The sequence below is a fragment of the Trichosurus vulpecula genome, chromosome 1 (genome assembly GCF_011100635.1).
Source record: "Trichosurus vulpecula isolate mTriVul1 chromosome 1, mTriVul1.pri, whole genome shotgun sequence".
NCBI lineage: Eukaryota > Metazoa > Chordata > Mammalia > Diprotodontia > Phalangeridae > Trichosurus > Trichosurus vulpecula.
The window spans coordinates 16,156,897-16,181,107 of record NC_050573.1 but is presented as its reverse complement, the minus strand read 5'-3'; the positions used below and the strand labels follow the sequence as shown (position 1 = coordinate 16,181,107).

The 24,211-nt window shown below is 47.9% G+C and overlaps 1 protein-coding gene across 1 annotated transcript in view; it reads left to right on the top strand.

The window, feature by feature from the left end:
• The window catches only part of ZNRF3 (zinc and ring finger 3), a 200,712-nt gene that overhangs the window by 172,676 nt on the left and 3,825 nt on the right, over positions 1-24,211 (top strand). Inside the window, exons 3-8 of the mRNA XM_036736325.1 lie at positions 10,798-10,872; positions 11,313-11,444; positions 12,807-12,917; positions 19,883-20,050; positions 21,611-21,713; positions 22,507-24,138. Of these exons, the coding sequence (XP_036592220.1) occupies positions 10,798-10,872; positions 11,313-11,444; positions 12,807-12,917; positions 19,883-20,050; positions 21,611-21,713; positions 22,507-24,138 (2,221 nt within the window). The remainder of the gene's footprint in view (positions 1-10,797; positions 10,873-11,312; positions 11,445-12,806; positions 12,918-19,882; positions 20,051-21,610; positions 21,714-22,506; positions 24,139-24,211) is intronic.

The following is a 24,211-nucleotide window of genomic DNA, read 5'->3' as shown; positions in this document are numbered from 1 at the left end:
AGCGGAGCCCTGGGAATGCCGGAATGGGGTCTGTCTGCAGCTCCCTCTCTGTCTCTGTGGCCCCCAATGTCCCACACAGCAGCACTTTCTGCTGCTCACAGAATGACTTTCAGTGGCACCCTCTTTGTAATCTGTTTTCTGTTTTGTCACTCGGGACACGGGGTCCCCAGGGAAAGACCCTGAAAACTTAAATAACATAGTTTGAGCCTTAGGAGAAGAGTCATTGACGGTGATTGGAGCCGCCCTTAAAGAGTTACCAAGAACTTCCCAGATGTTGTGGCCTGTGAAACTGCCATCAAGCACTCAGTCAGCTTGGTGTGGTTACCTTCCTTTTACAGACGAGACACCTGAGCCTTGGACATGTGAAGGGGCCCAAACTAGAATTTGAATGCAAGAGGAGTGTGGAATTGGTGCAGTGAACAGTGGCCTCGAAGACAGGAAGAGGCTGAGGCCCAAGCTTCTGCTCTGCTTTACAAACTAGAACTGTGGGGAAATGGCTTACCCTCTCTGGGCCTTGATTTACACCTGTAAAATGAGAAAATTCTACTAGAGAATGCTGGACAGCCTTTCTAGCTCCAAGTCCAATGAGTAGAGGAGAATTAATTTCCCACCCCAGTTTTTCCCATGTAACCAAGGTATAATTGGGAAAGGGGAGGGAATAAGCATTTATTTAGCACTTACTGTATGCCAGGACTGTGCTAAGTCTTTTACAAATATCTCAGTTCATCCTCACAACTCCGTGAGGTAGGTGCTTTTGCTGCCCTCCCCTCCCCCCCCCCCCCCCCCCCCCCCCCGCCCCATGCCCCCTTTTATAGCTAAGGAAACTGAGGTGTAGACAGGTTATTACATGACTTACTCAGGGCCACACAGCTCATAAGTGTCTATGGTCAGATTTGAACGCTTCGCCACCTAGACATTGTTATTAGTGATGAGTCTTTTGTCTTTAGGGTACCTTGGCTTATTGGAAGAGAGGAGCCGAGCCCTTTTATTTAAAAACTGTAGGCCTTTAGGTTAGCAGGATTACCCACTGGGCCTCAGTTTCCCTGTCTGCAGTAGGAGGTTGGACTGGATGATCTCTGAGACCTCTCCAGCTCTAAAAACCTCGGAACATGTGAGACCCTCCTGGTTCTTCACCCCAGGATTTTCTCACTAGTTACTGGAGGGTGTGGGTGTGGGTGTGTGTGACCTCATTTCCTGTGGAATGAAAGGTTTCTCTTTGGAAACATGGCATTTCTTGAAACAGGACTTGGAAACCCAAATCCCTTGCCTGGTAGAGAGTTACTTGTGTCATCTGGTGACTCATGGCTTCAGAGAAGGGCAGGCGGCTGACAGCCGAGCTTGTTAGCCCGATGCCTGGGTGGTCACCTCCAGAGAAAGCATAGGAGAGCTGGAGCAAGGGAAAAAGTGACAGGAGAGCATTTCAGATGGAGTCAGTGTCTGTGAGGAAGGGAAGGCTAGAAGAGACCCTGGGGATCCTCGAGAGACTGCCTGGGGACTGAGACCAGTGGAGGTGGGGAGGGGCTCCTGGGCTTTCCGGAAGACTGAGGCAGCCTCCTGGCCGAGCCTTCATCATGGCCTAAACTCTCCTGGGCTCAGGTTTAAGCTGGGCCCTTGAACCTGCCAAAGAGCATGTTCCCAAGGTGGGGTGGGGGGCCGGGGCCTATAGTTTTATGGGCAGAGGGAAGCCCCACCACCGGTGCAGGGCAGTACCTTGTCTGCAGGGTTGCTTGGCACTCAAGCCCAGGTTTCTCTAATGCCATGACCAGCTCTCTTTCCCAATCTGCTTCTCTGCTCTTGGAAAGCCATAAGATGAGCTGGTCCTGATGTCCTTGGAACAGTGAGCAGAGCTCTTGATCGTAATAGACTGGCAGAGGAAGGTGCCCATTGGCTCTTTGCTGTTATTTGTAGCACTGGTGCTTAGCCCCAGGCCTGGCACACAGTAAACACTTGCCGGGTGCTTATCCCTCCCTCCTTTCTTCTCCCCCTTCCCCCTCTTCTCCCTGTCTCCCTTTTTCCCTCCCTTCCATAAATTCTCTGTAGATGGTAGACTTGGAGGCTTTCCTCAGTCCTCAACCTCACCCTGGTTACCAGGCCCTCACTCTCCGACCACCACACATTTGCCCCTCTCCATGATGAGGGTGAGGTCCTGCTTCTCATAGCCGTTGGTGACGGGCTGCACCCTGCTGGTACTCAGCATGATCACAGATAGAAAACTCTTCATCTCACTCTTTGTGCAGCAAACATTAATAGTGGCCCACATGGACAGGCTGTTCTCATGGCAGAATTCCAGAATAGTGCAGGTGCGAGGTCATCCTCACCACACCATGTGTCATCCTACCCAGCACCGACCTGGATGTTAGAGCACTTCATGAGGCACAGGGGAAGGGCTGGTCTGGAGTCAGCCCTGAGGTTAGATCCTGCCCGCACATCCTTTACGCTTCCTTGCGTCTCAGGTTCTTCAGCTATGAAATGGGGTTGGACTGAGTGGCCCTCCCAAGGCCCTTCACTCTCCGTCTAGAATCCTCTTCCTTCAGCCAGTATGTGAACAGCACACATCTAGCGCTAAGCTCGCTGTGGTCACAAAGGCGATCCTGGCCATTTCCAAGAACAGGATTCCCAGCAGGGTGACTGAGAGCCGAAAAGGATGCCCTTCTGTGCAGCCTCCTCATTGCCCGAGAGGTGACATCCCACGGCTACTCAGGCTCTGAGCTGGGATCCAAACCCAAACCTTTCTGACTCCCAAGGCCCGTGTTCTGTTGCACTCTTCTTCAGGAGCTGCCAGCTCCCCAGAGCCACAGTCTCGTAGCTGTGATGTCTCAAGGCATGGTCATGTCCAACAGTATATCCCAGAGTGATGGGTAAAGGGCCTTCCAAACACTATGGATGGCTCAGCCAAGGCCCCAACTGCCTGAAGAGCGCTAGCCACTGGTGGTGTTTAGAACTCACAGTGCCAGGAAGCAAATCCTACTGAGGGCCGGATGACCCCCAGCGTAGCATGCTGTGGTGGTCATCGGTGAGCTCCTGCTGCTCGTACTCCATACCTCGGCCTTTTGTTTTTGTGAACTCGGCCCAAGGGAATGTCAGGCCCATGACTGTCCCTGTCATTGTTGGGACCGCAGGCACTCCCTGCCCTTCTGGGCCAAGCCAGTTGGACTTAGCAGATCTCTCTTACCCGCTGAGGTTGCTTGGAGCTCTCGGACTCTGTCAGTGTGGATTGCTGAGGCAGGTCGCCTTGATGCCCTGCCGTAATGTGAGCAGTTTGTTAGCTCCCGAAACAGGTTCTTGTTTTCCTATCCTAATAATCTGGTCCTAGTGCAGAGGGATATGGCCACTGGGAAGCACCAAACATTATTTAGTGTAACAGAGAAGTGAGATTACTAGCCCAAGCACTGCCAGGTAGCCATGTTGGAGCATTCTAATGCCTTTCTCTTACCCCCACCTAATAAAGAAGGAACACTTACTAGGGAGACAGCATTGGTGGTAATCCAGAAATCATTAAACCCTCTATAAACAAACTGCATTTATCTAGACACTTCCCTGGTCTGCCGCTGCGCTCGTGACAGTAAGGACCACACGTGTGTACATGCACGCGCGTATGCACACGCATGCCTGTGTGTCTGTGTGTTTGTGTTTCTGCTCTAGTTTAATGAGAGCTTTTCTCACCGCAGCACTGTGGCAGGTAATGCAGGTTTTATTAGCCCTTCTTTTACAAGTGAAGGGGCTCTGAGGCTTCCCGAGATGAAGTCATTTCCCCAAGGTCTTTCCCCAAGGTCGTCAGGAGAGCCAGGAGGAGGTCCCCGGGGCCTGGGCTGACCAGGGCCTGCTTCTCTGGCTGCCCTGGAGCCGTGTGTGCAGTCCTTCCCTCCCTCACTGTCTCATTCAGGATTCCTCAGGGTCGTTGCTTTGGGGTCTCTCAGCATGACTCACACCCATGGCCCACCACCATACAGCCAGCTGCTTATGGTTGTGATGGCTGCCCTGTTCTGTCACTTTATCAGTGACAGTGATCAGCGCCTTTCTCCAACGATACCAAGCTCCATCTCCTCCACCCAGATATCAGGATTAAGTTCATTTCTGTCAGTAATTTATCTTTATCCTTTATAGAGTTATGCCCACAAGTTCATTCTCTTATGCCCATTAGAACCATGGGCAGTATTTACTATTGACTGGGGCGGGGGGTGGCAGCATGAACAGCAGCAGTTTCTCTTCCTCTCTGCCACAGGTGGCTTTCTCCCTGATAGGTGGGATCTGTCTGGCTTCCTTGAGCTCATTCAGCAGCCTCCTCATCCTGCTGTCCATCGGAGTCTAGTCTGAGACTATACACTCCCTTAATCAGCCTGAAGTGACGCCTGTGTCAGATAGCACTGGGTGATTGATGCCATCGTGCCCTTCCATAAACACTGGGGATGAAGGGCAACTCTTAGACCAGGAAAGTGAGAGGAGGGAGGAGGAGGCTGGCTGATGGAGGACTCTGGGCTTTCAGACTCTTTTTCCTGAATTTGGTGAGGAGATGGAAGACCCTAGAATACCTGTGTCTGTCGTTAGTCTCCATGCGCTTTGCAAGACAGGGCAAAGATGGTTCTTCCTTTACCATTTGTGTTCACAGAAACTCACAAGTTGGAAGCTATCCAGTCCAAGCCCCTGCATTGATAAATCCTTTCCGTAACATCCCTGATAAACTGTATTCTACCTTGTACTCATAAACACTTCCAAAGTCAGGGAACACAGGACTATCTCAGGTAGCACCCCATTCTACTTGAATATGATTGTCATTTGTTTTGAGGTTAATGTGGCCTGTTGTGAAAGGTCTAAAATACTAAAAGCAGAACCATAGTGTTTGTCAGAGGTAGATAGCTCTGAATTCGAACTTCGCCTAAAACTTTTCTGCCTTCCTCCCACTCACCTGCCTCCTGGCCTGGGGAGTAGAAGCATCCAGAATGGCAGCAGAACACTACTTTTCACCAAGGGGGGAGGGCGTCATTTCGGAGATAGACTCTGTCTTTAAGATCTTGGCTTGGCAATTCTTCTGGAGTCGTCCTCTCTACTTAATCACCAGGTGAGGACTGAGGTCTGGAGAAATCGTAATTTTGCATCAGTGAAGATTGAACCAAAGCCAACAAAATCACAAATATTTGCACGAAGCAGTTAAAGGAGAAGTGAGATGCAGTCACTAAGCCACAGGATGGACGTTGATGTGGTCCATTTTGTGACCCACCTCTGACTCAAGTGTGTGGTCCAACCAAATTCCATTCTGGTGCAACTTGCTACTGAAAAGAAAGATGCCAGCCGAGTGTGTGTGTGTGTGTGTGTGTGTAGATTTGTGTATGTGTGTGTGCATGTGCGTATATGTGTACATAATCAACTCTAGGACTTAATGTTCTCAAAACCACAGGGTGGTAAGGAAGTTATTAGAAAATACCATGCTCATTCATGTTGAGATAAACACTTCCTCCAGGTCTAACCACATCTACTTTCAGGGTGATTTCCTAGAATAGCTGTATCTGCTAGCCCAGAATAATGGCACACCAGTCTGTCATTCTTCCATGCTTGCTTGCTTATTTATTTATTTATTTATTTATTTGTTTGTTTGTTTGTTCGTTCCGCTTCCTCTTTATATACCACTTCGGTGCCTAGCACATTAACTTTCACATAGACAGTACTTTACACTTAGTAGATAGTTAACATGAGTGGGTGTGGGGCTCTGTTTGTTGGAATTGACATTTGTGGAAATAGGGGTGTCCTATAAGAACCCTACTTTGTTGCCTCATTGTGGCTCATGGAAGTGATCTGAGTTCTTGAAGGATTTGTAGAAAACCAATTCTGGCAAGTCCTTTCAGGAGCCAGAGCTTTGAATGATGCCAAGCTGTGTCAGCCTGGTAGTAGAACTACTAGAGCTCAATTTAGAGAGGCCCTTATCCATAAGGTTGGCCACCATATTGGTGAAGTGGAAATGGGAGATACCCATAGGATACCTGGTATTCACCCATTTTCTGTGAGGTGAATCTTTGGAAGGGGTCTCAAATCTAGTTCAGCCCCTCCATTTTACAAATGAGGACCACTGGTCCTGACTTTAGGGCCTGAGATTTCATCATTACAAGAGGTCTGTAATTGGCAGTGTATGGTCAAGTACGAAGGCATCACATCCATCTTCTAACCCTTCACTAAAAGACCATGGGCACATACCTCTTAGAGCTTCGTTCTCTCGTTGCAAGTTGGATGATCATACAAATCTATGGTACCCACCTCATGAGACTTTGGAGGGAATTGAATGAACAGATGTGCATAAAAGCAGTTTCCAAGCATCAGAGAGCTATAGAAGTTGTGATTAGAGGCTTCCATGTCTGTAGACTTAGGTTTTGTTACCTTTGAATCAGAATGTTATCTTCTAGACACAACACACACCAAATGAACTAGTTCCATGCTTCCTTCTGTATATCAGTCCATGTTCTCATGTTATATCTTCCCCTTCCCCTGTAGAACATAAGCTTCTTAAAGAGAGTCTTGACTACATGATGGTGCCATCTTGTTTTCATTGGCCTGTTACTACTAGATTAATGCCTGGTGTGGTACTCTCGGGGACTGGTGTAGAGTGTGCTCTGTTTACAGGAGTTTTCCACCCTCAAATTTCTGGGTCCTTTTGCCTCTCCTAAGGGCAGTGTGGTTGAAATATCAGTGGTGTTCAAATTAGAATTCATGGCTTTAGAGTAGGAAGGAATCCTAGCTAGCATCAGCATTTTGCAGAGGAGAAAACAAAGTCACAAAGAGTAACTGGCACAGGGCCGTACAAATAGTAACCAAGGTAGTTTTCTATCCTCGAGTCACAGAATTTGATAATCAGAAGGGATCCCAGCAGCCATCTAGTCCAGTTCACACATGGAGTGTGAGTCCCCAGTCTTCACACTACTCATGAGTGGTCGTTGGTTGTCCTGGCTCTTCCTGAAGCTCTCCAAAGGGACGAGACTCACAACCCTCCAGCAAATGCAGTGCTACACAGCAGCAGCGTGGATGCTGGTATTGCCACTTAGGAGTTAGCAGCATGATGGTGGACAAGTAAGACCATTCTCATTGGTTAGAGGTGGAAATACTTGCACTACCAAACTCAAGTTATAATTATTAAGAAGAATAATGTACAACAAAGGGCCTTCTTGCTGAAGTGTTTCACCAAGCGAAGATAATGTAGCATAGTTTCATGGTTTCAAGTCAGTCCAATATTCAGTGCCTACAGTATGCCAGTCATGGTGCCTGGAGATACAAAGAGCCAAAGCAGACACCAAACCCTCCCCCCAACAGTTCTTGCCCTCAAGGAACTGACGAAGGTCAATGGGAGGTGGAGGAACCAAACTGGGCATCGGAAAAGCCTTCCTGTACAAGGTAACACTTGAGCTGGACCTTCCTGAGAAGGAGCAAGGAATTGGCTGTGAGGGGGTCATTGTACCTATGGACAACCACAGAGAGGAGGTGGAGGGTCCTGGATGGAGAGCAGCAAGTGTGCCTGTTTGGCTGGAGCCCAGAATGTGCATGTGGCCAGTGAGGTGTAATCCACCTGAAAAGATAGGCTGGAACCAAATTGTGAAGGGCTGTATGCCAGGCAGCAGCTGGGGGAGGGGCGTGGTGTCAGGCAGCAGCTAGGGGGCCGTGGGGTAAGAAGCCCTGGGCCAAGAGTCAGGAAGTGTTGAGTTCAGAACATGGTCATTTAGGTAGCAGGCTCGTTTTTTCATTTGGGTTCTGCTCTGGCCTCAGATCCTTCCTAGCTGGGTGACACTGGGCAGATCACTTCACCTCTGTTGTCATCAGTGAAACGGGGGTGATCATAACACCTGCCTCCAGGGTTATTGTAAGAACCAAATGAAAATATTTGTAAAATACTTTGAAAACTATAAAGCTCTATGTAAATAAATGTTAGCTATTATTAACTCTAATCAACTGAAGCTGTCATTGAGAGTCAGAATTTGGAATCTTTAGTATCTAACTTTGTAAGGACACTCCTCCCCTATCCATGACTCTCATGCAGGTGTTGGTCTTAGAGCCAAAGCCCTGGAGATGTCTCCTTGCTCAGGTGCCTTTGGGAGCCAGAGATGGGCTCAGTGCCTCATCACTAGTGTGGGGATGATACTTCTCATGTTACCTGTGGCACAGGGTGTTGGGTGAAAAGGCCCCATAAGGACGGGGAGTGTGGTCACTCTTAGTGAATCAGTTTTCTGTTTACCCACAAATACTGATTAGAGTTCAGATGCTCAAACCTAGGTCTTTTGACATTAAATCCAGTATTCATCCTCTTATACCACAAATGTATTCCAAAGTGTGCTCCCTTCCCCCTCACACACGTATTCAAGTCCCTCAGAGAGTGCACTGTGGGGAGCAGTCTGTAGGACGCAGTGAGGAGGCCTCTGAACTCAAAGACTTTTATTCTTGACTAGCTTTACAGAGTATAGAAACCGAGTCAGATGTTTCCCATCGTGCCCTGCCAGAACAGGGTCATCCCTAAAAGTCTCCAGCCTCCACATTCCTGAGCCTTCATGTTTCCTTTGAGACAGAAGACCAAAGGGCCTGTGATGAGGCAGGCTTTGCTGGAGCCCTGCCTCGGAGGCATGTGTCTGCACTAGCAAAGGGAATTACTCTACCCCAAATTCCTTCAGCCTTTCATCCCCAGCAGCGATTAGTGTCTCTCCAGGTGTGCCCGCATCAAAGAGGACAGGCAGGCTCTTGAGATGCTCATCGACCAAGACCGAAAATGGGAGTTCACAGAGCTCATTTCCCTCAGGTGCTGTTTGATGTACTTGATCTGAGTTTAAAATGAAAAGCCAAATAAAGGTACAGAGAAATGGCTTGTTTACCTCCCTTAAACCCTGATGGTCGGGATTCAGGCTCCCCTTTCTTCTCCGGTGGCTGATAAGGGGTCTCACAGTCACTGGTTACCTGTATACTAGAGTCCTTGCTTTGGGCACAACTTGGGGAACCTTTTTTTTTTTAATTTGCCTTACATTCGTAGATCACAGTTTATGTCCCTGGATCTCAAGATTCATAGGATGTATCTAAGATTTGCTGAATTGATTCTCTGTGGAGAATGTATGGTGGTGATCTTTTCTGTGTCCTGCTTTTCTCAATCATCATTGCTAGTTACCTGCCTTTTCAGAATTCTCTATATGCTGTTTGTTGCCCTAGACCAATGATCTTCACACTTTTTAGATCACACACTCTATTAAAAAAAATATTTGGCACACACTCCCAGTACGTTTGCAGAGTAGGTGCTGGTACTACTACATTCATATTGTGTACGTAATAAAAACTTCACAAAAATGGAAAATAGAAAAGTTAGGCTAAAAGTGAAATTAGCAATGGTATAAGGTGCATCTAGAAGTACAAAAAACCTTTTTGCTTTTGACCAGTAAAAATAATTTTCTTTAAAAGCAGCGTGATTAAATATACTTCATAAATATTTTTGCAGCTTGGTTTACCTGGTTATGGTGAGTGTGTGATACCTGAATCCTTGATACCAGGGAGGCTGAGGCTGATGGATTGCTAGAGTTTGGGGGCTTGAAGCTATAGCAGGGGTAAAGCTGATGGAAGGGTTTGTACTGTGGAAGCACTGATACAGTGAGCCCCTAAGAGGGTGTGGGGCTGGCTCAAGTCAAATCTTCCCCAGATCAGCTGTAAAGTTGGGTCAGTGAGTGGCTGGTGGGCCTGCTGACCTTACACCCCAGCCAAGAGAGGCAAGCTCCGACCTTCTCCCTCTTGTACCCCCGCCCCAGTCTTGTTCCAAGACTTTGTGGTGCTATTCCAAGGTCTAGCCAGTTCTAAGCTCAGTTAATTTAAATACTTGATTTTAGTAGCCCTCATGGCTTTAAAAAAGTGCTTTGCAAAGAAGTGTATATCTGAATGGACTAAGCGCTTTGTTGACTGTTCTTACGATCCCACCTGCCACTTACGCAAAGATTTTTGTTGAAATTCATCTGGTAGTTGTCTATCTCCCCAAGATTTGAAAAAAGCCCTAGAAGCCAGGCACCAGGTTTGAAGGACCTTTGGGACTGTCAGTGGTCCAGCATGGCATGGGGATCCGTGGGTAGGTGTAGCCCCTGGGGATTCTGTGGAGTGTGCTTGGTACCAGAGCTTGTCTGGCTGAAAAGCCATGGAACAAGCCTGCCCCCTGCTGGCCTAGAAGCCATTTGTTTTACTGCCTGACTTTCCTTGTGTTTGAATGAGCTGCCTTATCATTCCACAGGACAATTGCATCTATGCTGGGTTGTGTGAGTCAATTTTGAGCCTCTCCTGCACTCTGTACCCAATGAACCTATGCAAACAGCCACTTGACACTTAGCATATCCATCCATACGCTACTTGGGATTTTTGTGCAGATGTGTACCTAATCCTCTCCCCTAATTAGATAAAATTTTTGAAAGCAGTTTGTCTTATGTTTCTTTGTGTTCCCCACAGTGCCTACAATAGGGGTTAATAAAGATTTTGTCTTTGGTTATTTTTTAAGAGGAAATATATAATGATAAATTAGAATAACCATTGATTGGAAGGAACCCAACTTATTTCCCACCGTTGGTAAACAGCCCTGATGTGGACCCTCTAAATCATTGCTTCAGCCAAACAGATATCTCCCTCCTGATTCCAGAGCGTGGTCTCTGGTGGGTGGTCCTCTTCAGCTGGTGAGGCTGAGGCGAGGGCTGTGTGTGTCAGCCTCCTGAGATGCAGAAGAGTTCCAATAAAGAATTCCTTGGGGGAGAGAGCATTGTGGAGATGTCAAAGAGGTGACAGGCCTTGGGCATTAACTAATCCATGTTGTCTCTTCAGGCCAAGAGAGCTGTGCAGCGAGGAGCCACTGCAGTCATCTTTGATGTCTCGGAAAATCCCGATGCCATTGACCAGGTAAAGCCTCTGGTTCCCATGAAGCCCTCCTTCTTCTGTGAGTTCTCAACCTTGCCTTGAGTCTCCTCTGAAATGGAGAAGAGGTACAGGGAGGCCGGACTGCGGGGCTCAGTGCGCTTATTAATAACATTATTAAAACAAAGACTGAGGAAATAACTATGTCTGGGCATCTGGCTGTGCCGCCCCTTGAAAGCTACCACGTGCAGTTGTCCTGTTAGTCACTGAGTCTGCATTTCCCCAAGGCTCCCAGCTACCTAGAGTGAGCTAGAGGGAAGCAGCCCAACCCTGGCTTGGGGGGGTGGGGAGGGGGCGGCTCAGAGGCTTAGAAAAGGCCTCAGGCTTGTCTCCTTCCACCCTTATGTTTGTCCCTTCCCTCTTAACTGCTTTCCTCCAGGGCCTTCCAGTGACTCCAGTAATTGGCATCTTCTTTGCTTTCCTAGCTGAACCAGGGCTCAGAAGATCCTCTGAAGAGGCCCGTGGTGTACGTGAAAGGGGCCGATGCAGTCAAATTGATGAACATCGTTAATAAGCAGAAGGTGGCACGAGCAAGGATTCAGCATCGACCCCCTCGGGTGAGGCTTCTCCAGGTTCTTCCAGATCCTGCTGCTAACGCAGCTAAACCTATGCTTACTAACGCTGGCACCCAGCTCAGATGTCCGGGTACCCTGAGCACCTGATCTTTTAAGGGCTGGCCCTTGGGCCCTCGCCCAGGTTCTAGCTGCAGATGTCAGGAATGGCTAAGTAGAGGACCTACGCAAAGTCGCCCTCATCTGCCTGGCATCCCCACTTCTTGGGCTTCCTCCCAGTGGGCCCACTCCCTCCTAGTTCTCTTGATCATACATTTAGGGCTTCTCCACCTTCTCATTCTCTGCTTTTCAACAGCCTCTACAGGAAGAAGGAGAAAATTAAAGCAAGAAGCAGTAAGATTAATTAGAAAGAATGAAATAAAATTTTCTTTCCCCCTCATCTTTTTCTTCCCCCTATGTTTGCTTAGGGTGATGTGCTTGAGACAAGGAATCCTCTCATGAGGAGGTGAATTTACTTTTGTGACTTAGATTAATGGCTTCAAAAAGTTAGTCCTTAGCAGTGACAGAGATTCATCTCCTCCCAGGAGGTCAGTGAATCCAGTTTAGAAGTCTGGTCCCAGTATGGGCAGGAAGGATGCAGATAGCCTCTGACTCTCGTCTGGCACTTTAGACTGGAGGCCTGTGCTACCTGGGGACAGATGCTCCATGTGCCTTTCCTCTCTCTTATTTGAGAGAATTCCCAAGCATTTAAGTGTTCATATTTGAGGGACTCTCTTCAGAAGAACACCATGCTGTCTCCTGAGCCTGTGGCCTCTCTTTCCTTAGAGAGAATCCTTCTAGATTTGGGGAGGAAGATGTCTGTGAGCCAGAGATGGTTACTGACAAACCGAATGACTGGTTTCCTTTTAAAGGAGAAAAAGAGAAGTGGTACCATGGTAAATATGAATCAGTGTAGTGAAAGCTGGCATTTACGGAGGCAGCGTACAATTTTCTGAGTTATTATAACCATTAATTGTGTGGCTGGAAATCTCTGTTCCCTCAAACATGACACTCACTCCTTTGTTCTGCAGATGTAATGTTTGGGATTCTTTGCAAGGGCCTTGCCATAGAGTGCCTCTTTGCTCTTCTCTGGGGTTCTGTCTTCTCAAAAGCCAGCCCTTGGCTTCCCAGTGCGCTAGAGGGCACCAGCTCAGGCCTACTCACACATCTTTGCTCGGGCTGAGCAATCTTCTGGGAAATGAAGACAGAGTGTGGGCCAAGCCCCTGTGCTCTTAGGGTCCAAGGGTCATGATCCCTGTGTGCTACTAAAGACTCTGCTCAGAGGGAAAATAAAGGAAGAGGGAAAGCTGGGAATAGATGAGGAAGGTCAAAGCAATAAGTTAACCATGATCTTTTTTTCCCCCCCAGCAACCCACTGAATACTTTGACATGGGCATTTTCCTGGCCTTCTTTGTGGTGGTCTCTTTGGTTTGCCTCTTCCTCCTTGTCAAAATCAAGCTGAAGCAAAGACGCAGCCAGGTAATTATCGAAGGCAGCCCCTGGATCCAGGTCCTTCTGACAGTTTCCTTAGCTAGCCAATAGGTGTGAAAGACGCGCCCCCCCACCATCCTAGATCCCCAGCCAGCAGGCAGCAAGCACGGATTAAATGCCTACCATGTATGAAGCACTGTGCTGAAGAAAGACAACAATGAAACCATCCTTTAGCTCAGAAGCTTATGTGCTGAGTGGGGAGGATTTAGAATAACAACACGTGCATTAATAAAAAGGCATTTATTAAGCACTTACTGTGTGCTGAGCACTGGGGATAGAAGTAAAAGTAAGCAAAAGAGTTCTGCGCTTCAGAAGCATCCTTTCTAATTAGGCATCAAGGGGCTCTAGAGATGGAGAGGGACGGAAGAGAAGGCCTAGATTGCAGGGGGCACAGTTTGAAAATGACTAGGAATAAAATACATGATCCCCTCCTGGAGCTGGGGAATCCACAAAGGCTTCATGCCCAAGGTAGCTTTCAGAGTTAACCGAGTCAGGGATTCAGAGGTTGTTGCCATTCCAGGCATGGGGCCCAGACAGTACAAAAGCATGGAAAGAAGAGATGGGAAACAGCCACCCCAAAGTGAGTGAGGGCGCTAATGGATGATGAGGCTGGAAAGATTGGTGAGAACCAGCTTGTTGGTCTCAGAGCCATTGGATGGGCCGTTGGCAGTGTTTGAACAGAAGAGCGACATTGGGAGACTTACACTTGGGGAAAGCTCCAGAGGTGGCGAGGTAGAGGACAGACAGGGGAAGAGGCTTGAGGTGAGGCGATGTTGTGAAAGTCCAGGCTAAAGGCAATGGGGTCTGATAGAGGCTGCTGGCTGTCTGAGAGGCTGTGAAGGAAAAATGACTACAATCGGCAGCTGATTGGATAAAAAGAGTGGTGAGAGCGTGGGGAATACAGGATGGGCACTGAGGGTTTGAATATGGCTAACTTAACAGGATTGTGATACCTTTGACAGAAAAAGAGAGATATTTAGAAGAGAGGAGAGTTTGGGAAGAAATACTGATTTTGGGGGCACATGTAGCACTTCAAAATACGCAATAAGTGGTTTATTTGTGACTGGAGCTTGGGAGAGAGCAATTACAGAGTCATTGGCATAAAAAAGATGATTAAACTCATGGGAGTTAATAAGGTCACTGAAAGAATGTAGAAAGGGAAGAAAGTGCAGGACAGAGCCTTCGGGTTCACCCATAGTCAGAGGACCTTGTATAGGTGGTAAAAAAACAAAGGAGACTGGAGCTGAGTGGAGCAGTCAAGACCAATAATAATAGACCCTTCAGTGAGAGAGCATCACAAAAACCCATCCACAACCCCCACCACCAGGAGCTCACCATAGTAATGCCACACTTGATCCAGACACCCTATTGCACAGCCCAGTGCAGCTCAGAACTAGTTCCACCAGCCTCTGAACCTCCCCAGTAGCCAGAATGACAGGTGCGCCTAATAACACCCATCCAGACTTCTCTAGGAATTTGGCTGAGAGAGAGAAAGGACAGTAGCTTGAGGAGATGATAGGGGTTACTGAAAGTTTTTCAAGGAAGCGTGAGGTTTGAGTATCTTTCTAAGGACCCAATAAATAGGGAAAGATTGAAGATAAAGGAGTGAGGAGAGTGGGCCCAACAAGAATTTTTGAAAGAATCAAGGTATTTGTTTTATTTTTTTAAAAAGGAAGAAATAAAAATTTTGAAAGCAAATGAGAGCAGCGGAGGGAAAAAATGGAAAAACAAATGAGAGCTGTGTAAGAAAGATATGAAAAAATAAACACCTTGGTAAGAGAAGTGCAAAACCTTACTGGAACCTGACTTAGAAATTAGAATTGGCCAGATGAAAGCTAATAACTCCATGAGGCATCAAAAAAAACAATAAAACCAAGCCAAAAGAATGGAAAAGAAGAAAATGCGAATTATTTTTAATAGTATTTTATTTTTTAAAATTACACGTAAAGACAAATTTTAACATTTATTTTTAAAAATTTGCGAGTTTCAAATTTTCTCCCTCTTTCCCTCACCTCCTCCCTTCCTAAGATGGTAAGCAATTTGATATAGGTTCTATGTGTGTAATCATGTCTATGTTAGTCATGTTGTGAAAAAAGAAACAGACTGAAAGGAAAAAAAAACACAAAAAAATAAAGTGAAAGTAGTATGCTTCAACCTACATTTAGACTCCACCAGTTCTTTCTCTGGGTGTGGATAGCATTTTTCATCATAAGTCCTTTGGAATTGTCTTGGATCATTGTATGGCTGAGAAGAGCTAAGTTTATGCATAGTTGATCATCATACAATATTGCTGTTACTGTGTATAGTGTTTTCCTGATTCTGCTCACTGAAGATGTGAAATGTTTTATAGGAAAAATAATTGACCTGCACAACAGTTTGAAGAAAGATAATTTAAGAATCACTGGGCTACCTAAAAAAGAGCCTACACATCATATTTAAAGAAATGATCAAAGAATTTGACCAAATCTCTTAGAACCAGAGGGCAAAGTAGAAATTGAAAGCATCCGCCAGTCACTTCCTGAAAGAAAAAGCAAACTAAAACTCTAGAAATATTATAGCCAAAATCTGGAGCTCTCAGGTAAAGGAAAAAATACAGCAGGCAGTCAAAAGGAAAGAATTCAAGTTCCATCAAGATAGAGTCAGGAGCACACAAGATTAAGCAGCCACCACTTTTCAGGAACATAGATTTTGGAATGTGATATTCCAAAAGGTAAAACTGAATATAATCCCACAAGGGAAAAAATGAAATAGAGACTTTTCAAGCATTCTTGATGAAAAGACCAGAACTGAGTAGAAAATCTAACATTCACACTCAGGACTCAGGAGAAGCATAAAAAAGTAAACATTGGTAAAAAATTATAAGGGACAAAACACCTGTTAAATTGTTTACCTTATTATATGAGGAGAGGAAAAATGTAACCCCTCAGAACTATATTATCACAAGGGGTGATAAAGGGGGGGAGTCCTAATTACACATAAGGCCTGGGTGTGATTCTGTTCTGTTTGAATGAGCTCAGAATAGAAAGATGGGGAAGAGGAATCCAATGGGAAAGGAGAGAAGAAGAATGGGGAAAATTATTTTACATAAATGAGGCACATAAGGAAGAGTTCATACAATGGAGAAAGTGGGCAACACTTAAATCTCACTTTAATCTGAACTTGTTAAAGGAGAGAAGAATACCTATATATGCAGGTGAATACAAAAAAAAATCATGTTATTCAGCAGGAGGAAGAGATTAAGGGGAAGGAGGGGGTAGAAATAAAAGGAAAGGTAGATCAAGGGAGTCAGTGGCAAAAGTAAAACGTTCTTAATGAAGGTTTGGAGGAGAAAAAAAAAAGTACGAGCAAATAGGATAGAAAAAACACGCAGTTAGTGAAGTAGCAGAAATAGCAAAATGTGAATCAGGTGAGTTCATAGAACGGAAGAGGTTAGCAGAAAGGATTAGAAACCAGGATCCAACAGTACATTTATAAAAACCACTTGAAACAGAAAGACACAGAGTTAAAATAAGGGGCTAGAGCAGAACATGTTATTTTTCAGCCAAAGTAAATAAAGCAGGGGTAGCAATCATCATCTCAAATAAAGAAGAAATAGAAAAAATAGTTAAGAGCTAAATAAGCAAGCCACATCTGGCTAAAAGGTACCATGGACAATATATTAAATCTCAGTACTGAGCATATGTTCACCCAGCTGCAAAGTATCGAAATCCTTAAAGGAAAAGTTAGATGGATTACTGGAGACAATAGTGAGACTAAGTAACCTAATTCTAAAGAATGGGTGGCTAGACGGCACAATGGGTAGAGTGCCAGGCCTGGAGTCAGGAAGACCTGAGTTCAGAATCAGCCTCAGGCACTTACTAGCTGTGTGACCCTGGGCAAGTCACTTCACCCTGTTTGCCTCAGTTTCCTCATCTGTAAAATGACCTGGAGACGGAAATGGCAAAAATCACTCTAATATCTTTGCCAAGAAAACCCCCAAAAGGGGTCATGAAGAGCTAGACACAACTGAACAACAAAAGAACGAGTAGGTCAGAGAACAAATCAAAGAAAAGATCATTTCCTTAAAGATAATGACAGTAATGAAACAACATGCCAAAATCTGTGGGATGCTGCGAAAGCAGTGCTTAGGGGAGATTGTATATCTCTAAATGCTTGCAGCAATAAAAGAAAATGCAGATTCATGAACTGGACGTGTAGTTTGAAAAACTAAAAACCAACAAATAAAAAGCCCGCAATTAAAGATCAAAATAAAAATCCTGAAAATCAAAGGACAGATTAACAAATTTGAAAGTTAAAAACCTGTTGAACTAATGGATAAAACTAAGAGCTGGTTTTTAAAAAAAATAATTAAAAGAAACAAAGCATTAGTTAACTTGATTTATTTTTAAAAAAGAGAAGAATCTCTTTCAGAGACTAAAGAGAATGGTGGGGAGCAGGGGAGGGGGATTATCAAGGAGCTCTGAGAAGTATAAAAGGGGAGAAAGGAAATTCCTGGCTGTGGCCTCTGTTTTTTTCTGTCCAGTATGAGGTGCTCAGCTCAGAGGGTGGGAGGGGGCTAGAGAAGGGAAGAAAAGGCTAAGAGCACTTGATTTAGGGAGTACGAGAGAACCCATGAAGGAGGAATAAAAGGATTGGCTTTGTAACGGTGATAGTCCAGTTGAGATTAGAGAACCCACATTGGTGTTAGATCTAGTCAGTACAGTCAGTGTGGTATCAGTATTGGGAGCCCAGTGGATTAGTTAACATACACAAGAACAAGGACCCCACCTCAGGTGTCTTGACTCCCAACTGCCCTCTTTCTGCTCGCCTACCCAGAATGCGACCTACCTGAAAGTCCCTGGTGTTAAATGGTCTGTTGCTCTAAAATGCTAAACCTTTGCAGTGGAAGATATATTTCAGGAAGCAGCTTCTCATTCAGAAAAACAGCTTGATTCTTCTTCATTTCAGTAAGGATGAGGGCTGTAGAGTAGGGTCTAAAGTTCTGAAGCCTTTACAGATCTGCCCCTCTAAGGAAGAAAAATGAAGTGAATCCTGCAGTCACTCATCCCAAATCAGTAGCAGTGCGCTGTGCGTGTGTGTGCACGTGCGTGCGTATATGAGCGTCTACCCATGTGTGCACGTATATCTGCACACAGTTTATAAAGGCAGGATTTCTAGGTGGCAGAATCCAGAATCTTAAATTTGTGCTGGTATGAAGTTTCAGGGAAAAAACCCTGTGTTCTTCAGCAGCTGTCCCTCCACAGCACTGGTTGCCCACACTGACCTGAGCCTGGCCTGTGGAGAGAGATGGGTTTGGCCGGATAATCCCTCTGTCAGGATGCCATCTTGTAACGGTGTCATGAAGGGGAATCCCTGGTAGTAAGTTGAACTTTCTAAGCCCAGGTAATGGCTGTGCTGAGCTTCAGTTTCAGAAGATTCCTTCCTGCGTGCCTTAGCAAGCTGTCGGCCTCTCTGTGGAGCTGTCTATAGAGCAGATGATCTGCTGCTGCTGAGAGGCCACTGTGGGCATGGGGTGGCCTGATCACTGGGATTCTGGCAGTCCTGCCTTTGTCCTGCCGCTCGAGCTCCATACCCTGCTTCCAAAGGCTATAGGGACTGGTCGCTCTCAGGATGACATTCCAGATTTTGATATCTTCTCTGATCCAGAGGAGACCAGTTGCTGTTGGGAGTGCACTTAGCTTAGAAAGGCCGAATCCATGGAACCTTAGCCAATCAGAGAATTCTCTTAATTCTGCAGCTCTTTAGTAAGGTCATTAGGCTTCTGAGCTTGCAGTGAGGGAAATAACCTCCTGTTCCTAGCTAAGCTTTTTGAATAGGCAGCTTTTCAGTACAGATATCTAAAACGGAGGCATGTACACACGCAAAGTAATACGAATTGGGTGAGGAAATAGTCAAATATGATTTGACTGAAAACAGATCACATCTCCCCACACCTGTAAAAATTGAACATATGTGTACTTTCGGAAATATTCTTATTACCAGCATGATTTTCTATAAATACAAAATGCTGCATCTCTAAAAGTAATTATTTGAAAAAACCTCCCACTTGCTTACATAGATCCTGCTAACCTGTCTCTTCTGCTGCCTCCCAGTAGAATGTCTCTTGGGAAAAGTTAGCTTTATCAAATTGGGTGAATCGCTAATGATTCTCACTTACTTTGTGAATTGACACAATAATTAGGAATTTTGAAAGTCTCAGAAACAGATTTTGTAAATAAAAACAACTTTTCATCTTAACAATACTATAGGTGTGATGTCCAGCTTAATATTATGGGACATTTTGTTCTGTGAAGATAAGGATGTTCTCCGCTTGTATCATTCCTTTAAGGGCTAAATTTTTGGCTGGCAGGATTGGTTGCTTCCTATAAAAAAAGAAGTTTGGGGGATGATCATTTTAGGTTTTTTCTTAATTGCTAGGATTTTCTTTTTACTGTGGAGATGAAACAGACAGTGGTCACTCCAAGTCTCAGCTTGGCTGATGTAGTCTGATTATGTATTTCTTAGTTGTGAAAGTGAGTCATTTAAAAGAAATTTAAATCCAGAGTTTTATATTTAATGTTTGTCAGCAACAACCGTGCCTTGCATTGGACATTGTAATAAACATGATTGGTTATTATCATTTGGGAGATGATCCTATGAATCACGTGGAATATATCCACTAAAAAAAACAAGAACGTTTTCTAGGTTTCCCAGGAGAGTTTGATTAGTGACTAAAAGAGGGATGTCTGAGGCAGCCCACGCCTTTTACGAAAGGCATCAACTCCAGGTTGGTGCCCACGAATCCCCGGGTGTTTGGGAAGCGTGTCCAGCCTCATGATCTGGCAGTTTCTTGGTAATGCCTCTTGATTGCTGAGCTTGTGAATGTTTGATGTCCAAATGCCCTGTGGTGTGGGCTCCCTCCTCAGGAAGCTTTCATGGCAGAATCCTGATGGAAGCGTCCTTCTCCCCTGCAGAATTCCATGAACAGGCTGGCTGTGCAGGCCCTCGAGAAGATGGAGACTAGGAAGTTCAAGTCAAAGAGTAAAGGCACACGGGAAGGGAGCTGGGGGGCCCTGGACACCCTCAGCAGCAGCTCCACTTCAGACTGCGCCATCTGTTTGGAGAAGTACATTGATGGAGAGGTGAGAGCAAGGAAATCCATGGGCATGCCTTCACTGGTGGGGGGCTGGGAGCGGGGGGGGGGGGCATCATTAACACTTGGTCCATGCAGCACGGGGCAGCCAGGTGGCGCCATAGTGCATAGACCACTGGAAGACCCCCCTTGGTTTGAATCTGACCTCTGGCACTTACTAGCTGGGTAACCCTGGGCAAGTCACTTCACCTGTTTGCCTCAGTTTCTTCATCTGTAAAATACACTGGGGAAGGAAATGGCCAGTATCTCTGCCAAGAAAACCCCAAATGGGGTCACAGAGAGTCAGACATGACTGAAAAATGACTCTGCTGTGAGTGAGAGCCAGACAGAAGGCACTGCCCTGTCCCTGTGGCTCGTCTGTCCTCAGTGCCTGTATGCACTTGGGGAGGTCTGGAGCTCCTGCCAGGTTAGGATGGGCACTGCCCAGGGTCACCTCGTTCTCTGGAGGGTCAGGGCCATTAGCTTTCCAAGAAGAAAAGTAACTAGAACCAGTAGGTGGAAGTGCCAGGGGGCAGGAGCAGAGCCGAGAGGAGGAAAAACAATTGATAGAATTTCCCAGCATGGAACAGGCTGCCCCCGGGGCTGATAGCCTCCACCCCTTCCTTGGAGGGCTCTCCCCAAAGGCTGTCTGACTTGACAGGGAATGCTGTAAGTAACGTCCATCATGCAGAGGGTGGGACATAATCTCTCATGTCATTTCTGCCATCGAAATTCTGTTCTTTTGATCCAAATGTAGGCGGGGCCCCTTCTGACTTCTCACTTCAGTATCTCAAAGATTCTTTCAGCTTTGCTTTCCCTGGGGTGATGCTCCTGCGTGAACGCAGATCCCAAGACCCCTTGTGATCTAGTAGATGACTGTGGGCTAAGCTGTTGTCCCCCAAAGCCAGAGTGATGCTTGGCCCTTTTCAGGTGGAGGCTGGAAGCCCTCAGTGGCCCCCTGCGGCCCACCATGCAAGCATCAACACACACTGTAAAGGGGTTTTCTGAGGAGCAGGGGACAGGGCAGAGGCCAAGTGTGGAAAGAGCTTCTTTAGGATCCTGGACCTTGAGAGGTCAGTGCAGTCCACTCCAGGCCCAGGCAGCCTTTGTAATGGCACATCTGCAGCCACTGAGGGGGGGCCTACTGTGTCGTTCCTCTCCTTGGTCAGCACAGAGTCCTGCACTGGCTCCTTCCTGTTCCCTCCATCCCATTTAGAATTCAGAGATCTATCTGAGCCTTGGATACTTAGGTCAACACCAGCCCTTCTGACTTCCTGGACCTCTGTCCAGTGCCACCCTCCTGACTGTCCCTGAGGCATTAATGTGGACAGAATATGTGGCTCTTAACAGCACGGAGGGGGCAGGGAGGGAAGGGGCGTCGTTCTCTTTTTACAGATGAGGGAACTTGGGCCCAAAAGAGTAGGGGGAGTTGCTGCAACTTGGGGGCCAGGCAGCTCCATGCTCTGAGGGTGAGGCGGTACTCTAGCTCTCAAGGCCTACGCCTCAGCCTCCAAGGGGCCAGGTGGCACTCAGGATTCTGGAAGCAAATGTTCTCCTCTTAAATTCGTAGGAGCTCCGGGTTATTCCTTGTACTCACCGATTTCACAAGAAATGCGTGGATCCCTGGCTGCTCCAGCATCACACCTGTCCCCATTGCCGTCACAATATAATAGGTGAGTAGGACGGTGCTTGCCTGTGCAGGGGAGCCCTTGGGAGGGGCACCTGCCTAGGGACGCCATCTGCCTGCTGACTTCTGGGCTTCACTAGTACATCAATGAGCTGGGCTTCAGGGTCTACACTGGCCCTTCAGCCACTCTGGCTTCCCATCTTCACTGGCAGACCATGCTCACACTGCCTACTGGGCAACTGGCGAGTATGTGAAGGCAGCTTAAGAGAGTGAAAGTTGAACTGTGGTTTTGCCTCTCAGGGTGGCTCTTGTCCCATTACTTTACCCCTGGACACCCAGGCTCTGGGTCTTCTTGGTATGAGTGTCAATTTCATGGGCACCGATTGCTACCTGTGGCTACATGGCTGGGTCCCCTCCTTGTTATGTGGCCCTCCTCCCTTAGCCTGGGGGGTTCTCAGAAGCCCCCCGTATGTAGGCCTCAAAGCTGGACAGCTGGAATGGACCCTTCCAAGCTTGTGTCCACTGATGAACTTGGAGGGCCAAAGTGGGAGCTTCCTTGGTTTGCTGTTGGTCCCACCCAAGCCGTAGGTCATCTGGCCACCTTCCCTTCCTTGATTCTCCAGGTGACAAGGCAGGGGGCATAGAGTGACCATTACTTCTTGAATATAGACTTTTTGCAGTGGAGTGAAGTGGTTTAATGGTGCCGGCCATTTTACAGGTGTCTTGGCTTCATTATGCCTTTGGCTGGGCCTGTCGCAGGAACCAGAAGGACACGGCTAAGTTGAGCTGTTGTGGTTTCTTTCTGTGAATGTCCTACCTCTTTTTTCCCTTTCCCACAGAACAAAAGGGAAATCCAGGCCCTGGGTGCACAGAGCCTGGTAACCCTGTACGGAGCCGGCAGCCGAGGGTCATCTTACCGGTGCATTATCCAGGGCGAGTGCACAGGACCAGCCAGATACCAGCGTATCCCATGCGGACTAGTATGGACTCCCAAGGAAACCCCATCACACTGCTCACTGTTGACCCCCACGGAGAGCAGAGCCTGTATGCAGGCCAGGCCCCGGCCTACCTCCCCAGCTACCCGCCGCTGCACCTGGACCATGCCCTGAACCCCCACCGCTGCGGCTTGGAGCACAGGACTTACGCGCCAGCCCATGCCTTCCGCAGGTCCAAGTTCAGTGGGCGTGGCCTCTCCAAGGCTGCCTGCCTTTCCCAGTATGAGACCATGTACCAGCATTACTACTTCCAGGGCCTCAGCTACCCAGAGCAGGAGGCGCAGGCCCCTCCCAGCCTGGCTCCTCAGGCCCCCTCCCGTGCCTTCCAGCCCAGCGGCAGTTTGCTTTTCCCCACCGTGGTGCACGTGACACCACCTTCCCGCCTGGAGAGCGGCAGCACATCCAGCTTTAGCTGCTACCACGGCCACCGCTCCGTGTGCAGCGGCTACCTGGCCGACTGCCCCGGCAGCGACAGCAGCAGCAGCAGCAGCGGTTCCTCTGGCCAGTGCCGCTGCTCCTCCAGTGACTCGGTGGTCGACTGTGCCGAGGTCAGCAACCAGGGCGTCTATGGAAGCTGCTCCACTTTCCGCAGCTCTCTCAGCAGCGACTATGACCCCTTCATTTACCGCAGCCGCAGTCCCTGCCGGACCGCCGAGGGGGGCAGCCTGAGCCGGGGGCCAGCGGTGCTCCTGGAAGGGGCCCCCCACGAGGAGCTCCCAGCGCCCGGCCGCAGCCTCCACGGCGGAGACCGTCGGCCTGTCGCGGCCTCACCCTGCGGGGACCAGCTGTCCAGCTGCAGCCTCGAAGTCAACTACAGCAGCCATTCGTCTCTGGAGCACAGGGATGGGAGCAGCTCTACCTCAGAGGGGGGGCTCGAGGTTCCTCCAGGGGCCACGTGGGATGTCAGGAGGGCCTGGAGGGGCCCAGAGGCCTCCGTGGCGGCTCCTGATCCATCGTGCACATGCTGCTTTGAGGCCCCACGCCCGGTGCTGGAGTCTGGCACAGGAGCCTCCTGTCTGGGCCCAGACCACCTGCGTAGGACAGACGGGGTGAGGGGCGGGAGCTTGCCCTGCTACTTCTATGAAGAGAATCAGGGGGGCTCTGGTGGTAGCGGCAGCAGCTGCTACACTGAGGACTACGCTGTGAGCGTGCGCTACACGCTCGCAGACGAGACCCTGCCGAGCTGCTACCTGGGGTCGCGGGAGCTGGGCCAGCGCATCCCCATCATTCCTGAGGACATGGACTGTGACGTGGTCCTGCCCACAGACTGCCAAGGGACCCAGCACTACAGCTCCTGGGATGAGTCCCCTGAGCCGGCCCCTCAGCCACACCAAGGCCTGGGGGAAGCCCAGGAGGAAAGAGACCTGGGCTTCCAGGCTAGCGCCTTCCAGCTTCCCCAGGAGGAAGAAACCAGGGCCTTCTTCTCTCGTGCCATCCTGGACTCTCCGGAGGCAGCAGCGCCCACGGAGGTTGCAGGTAAGAGGCTGGGGCAGCCTGCTGAAAGAGAGGTGGCCCCAGGCAGTTAGATGCTCGGTAGGTGCTTGGGGTT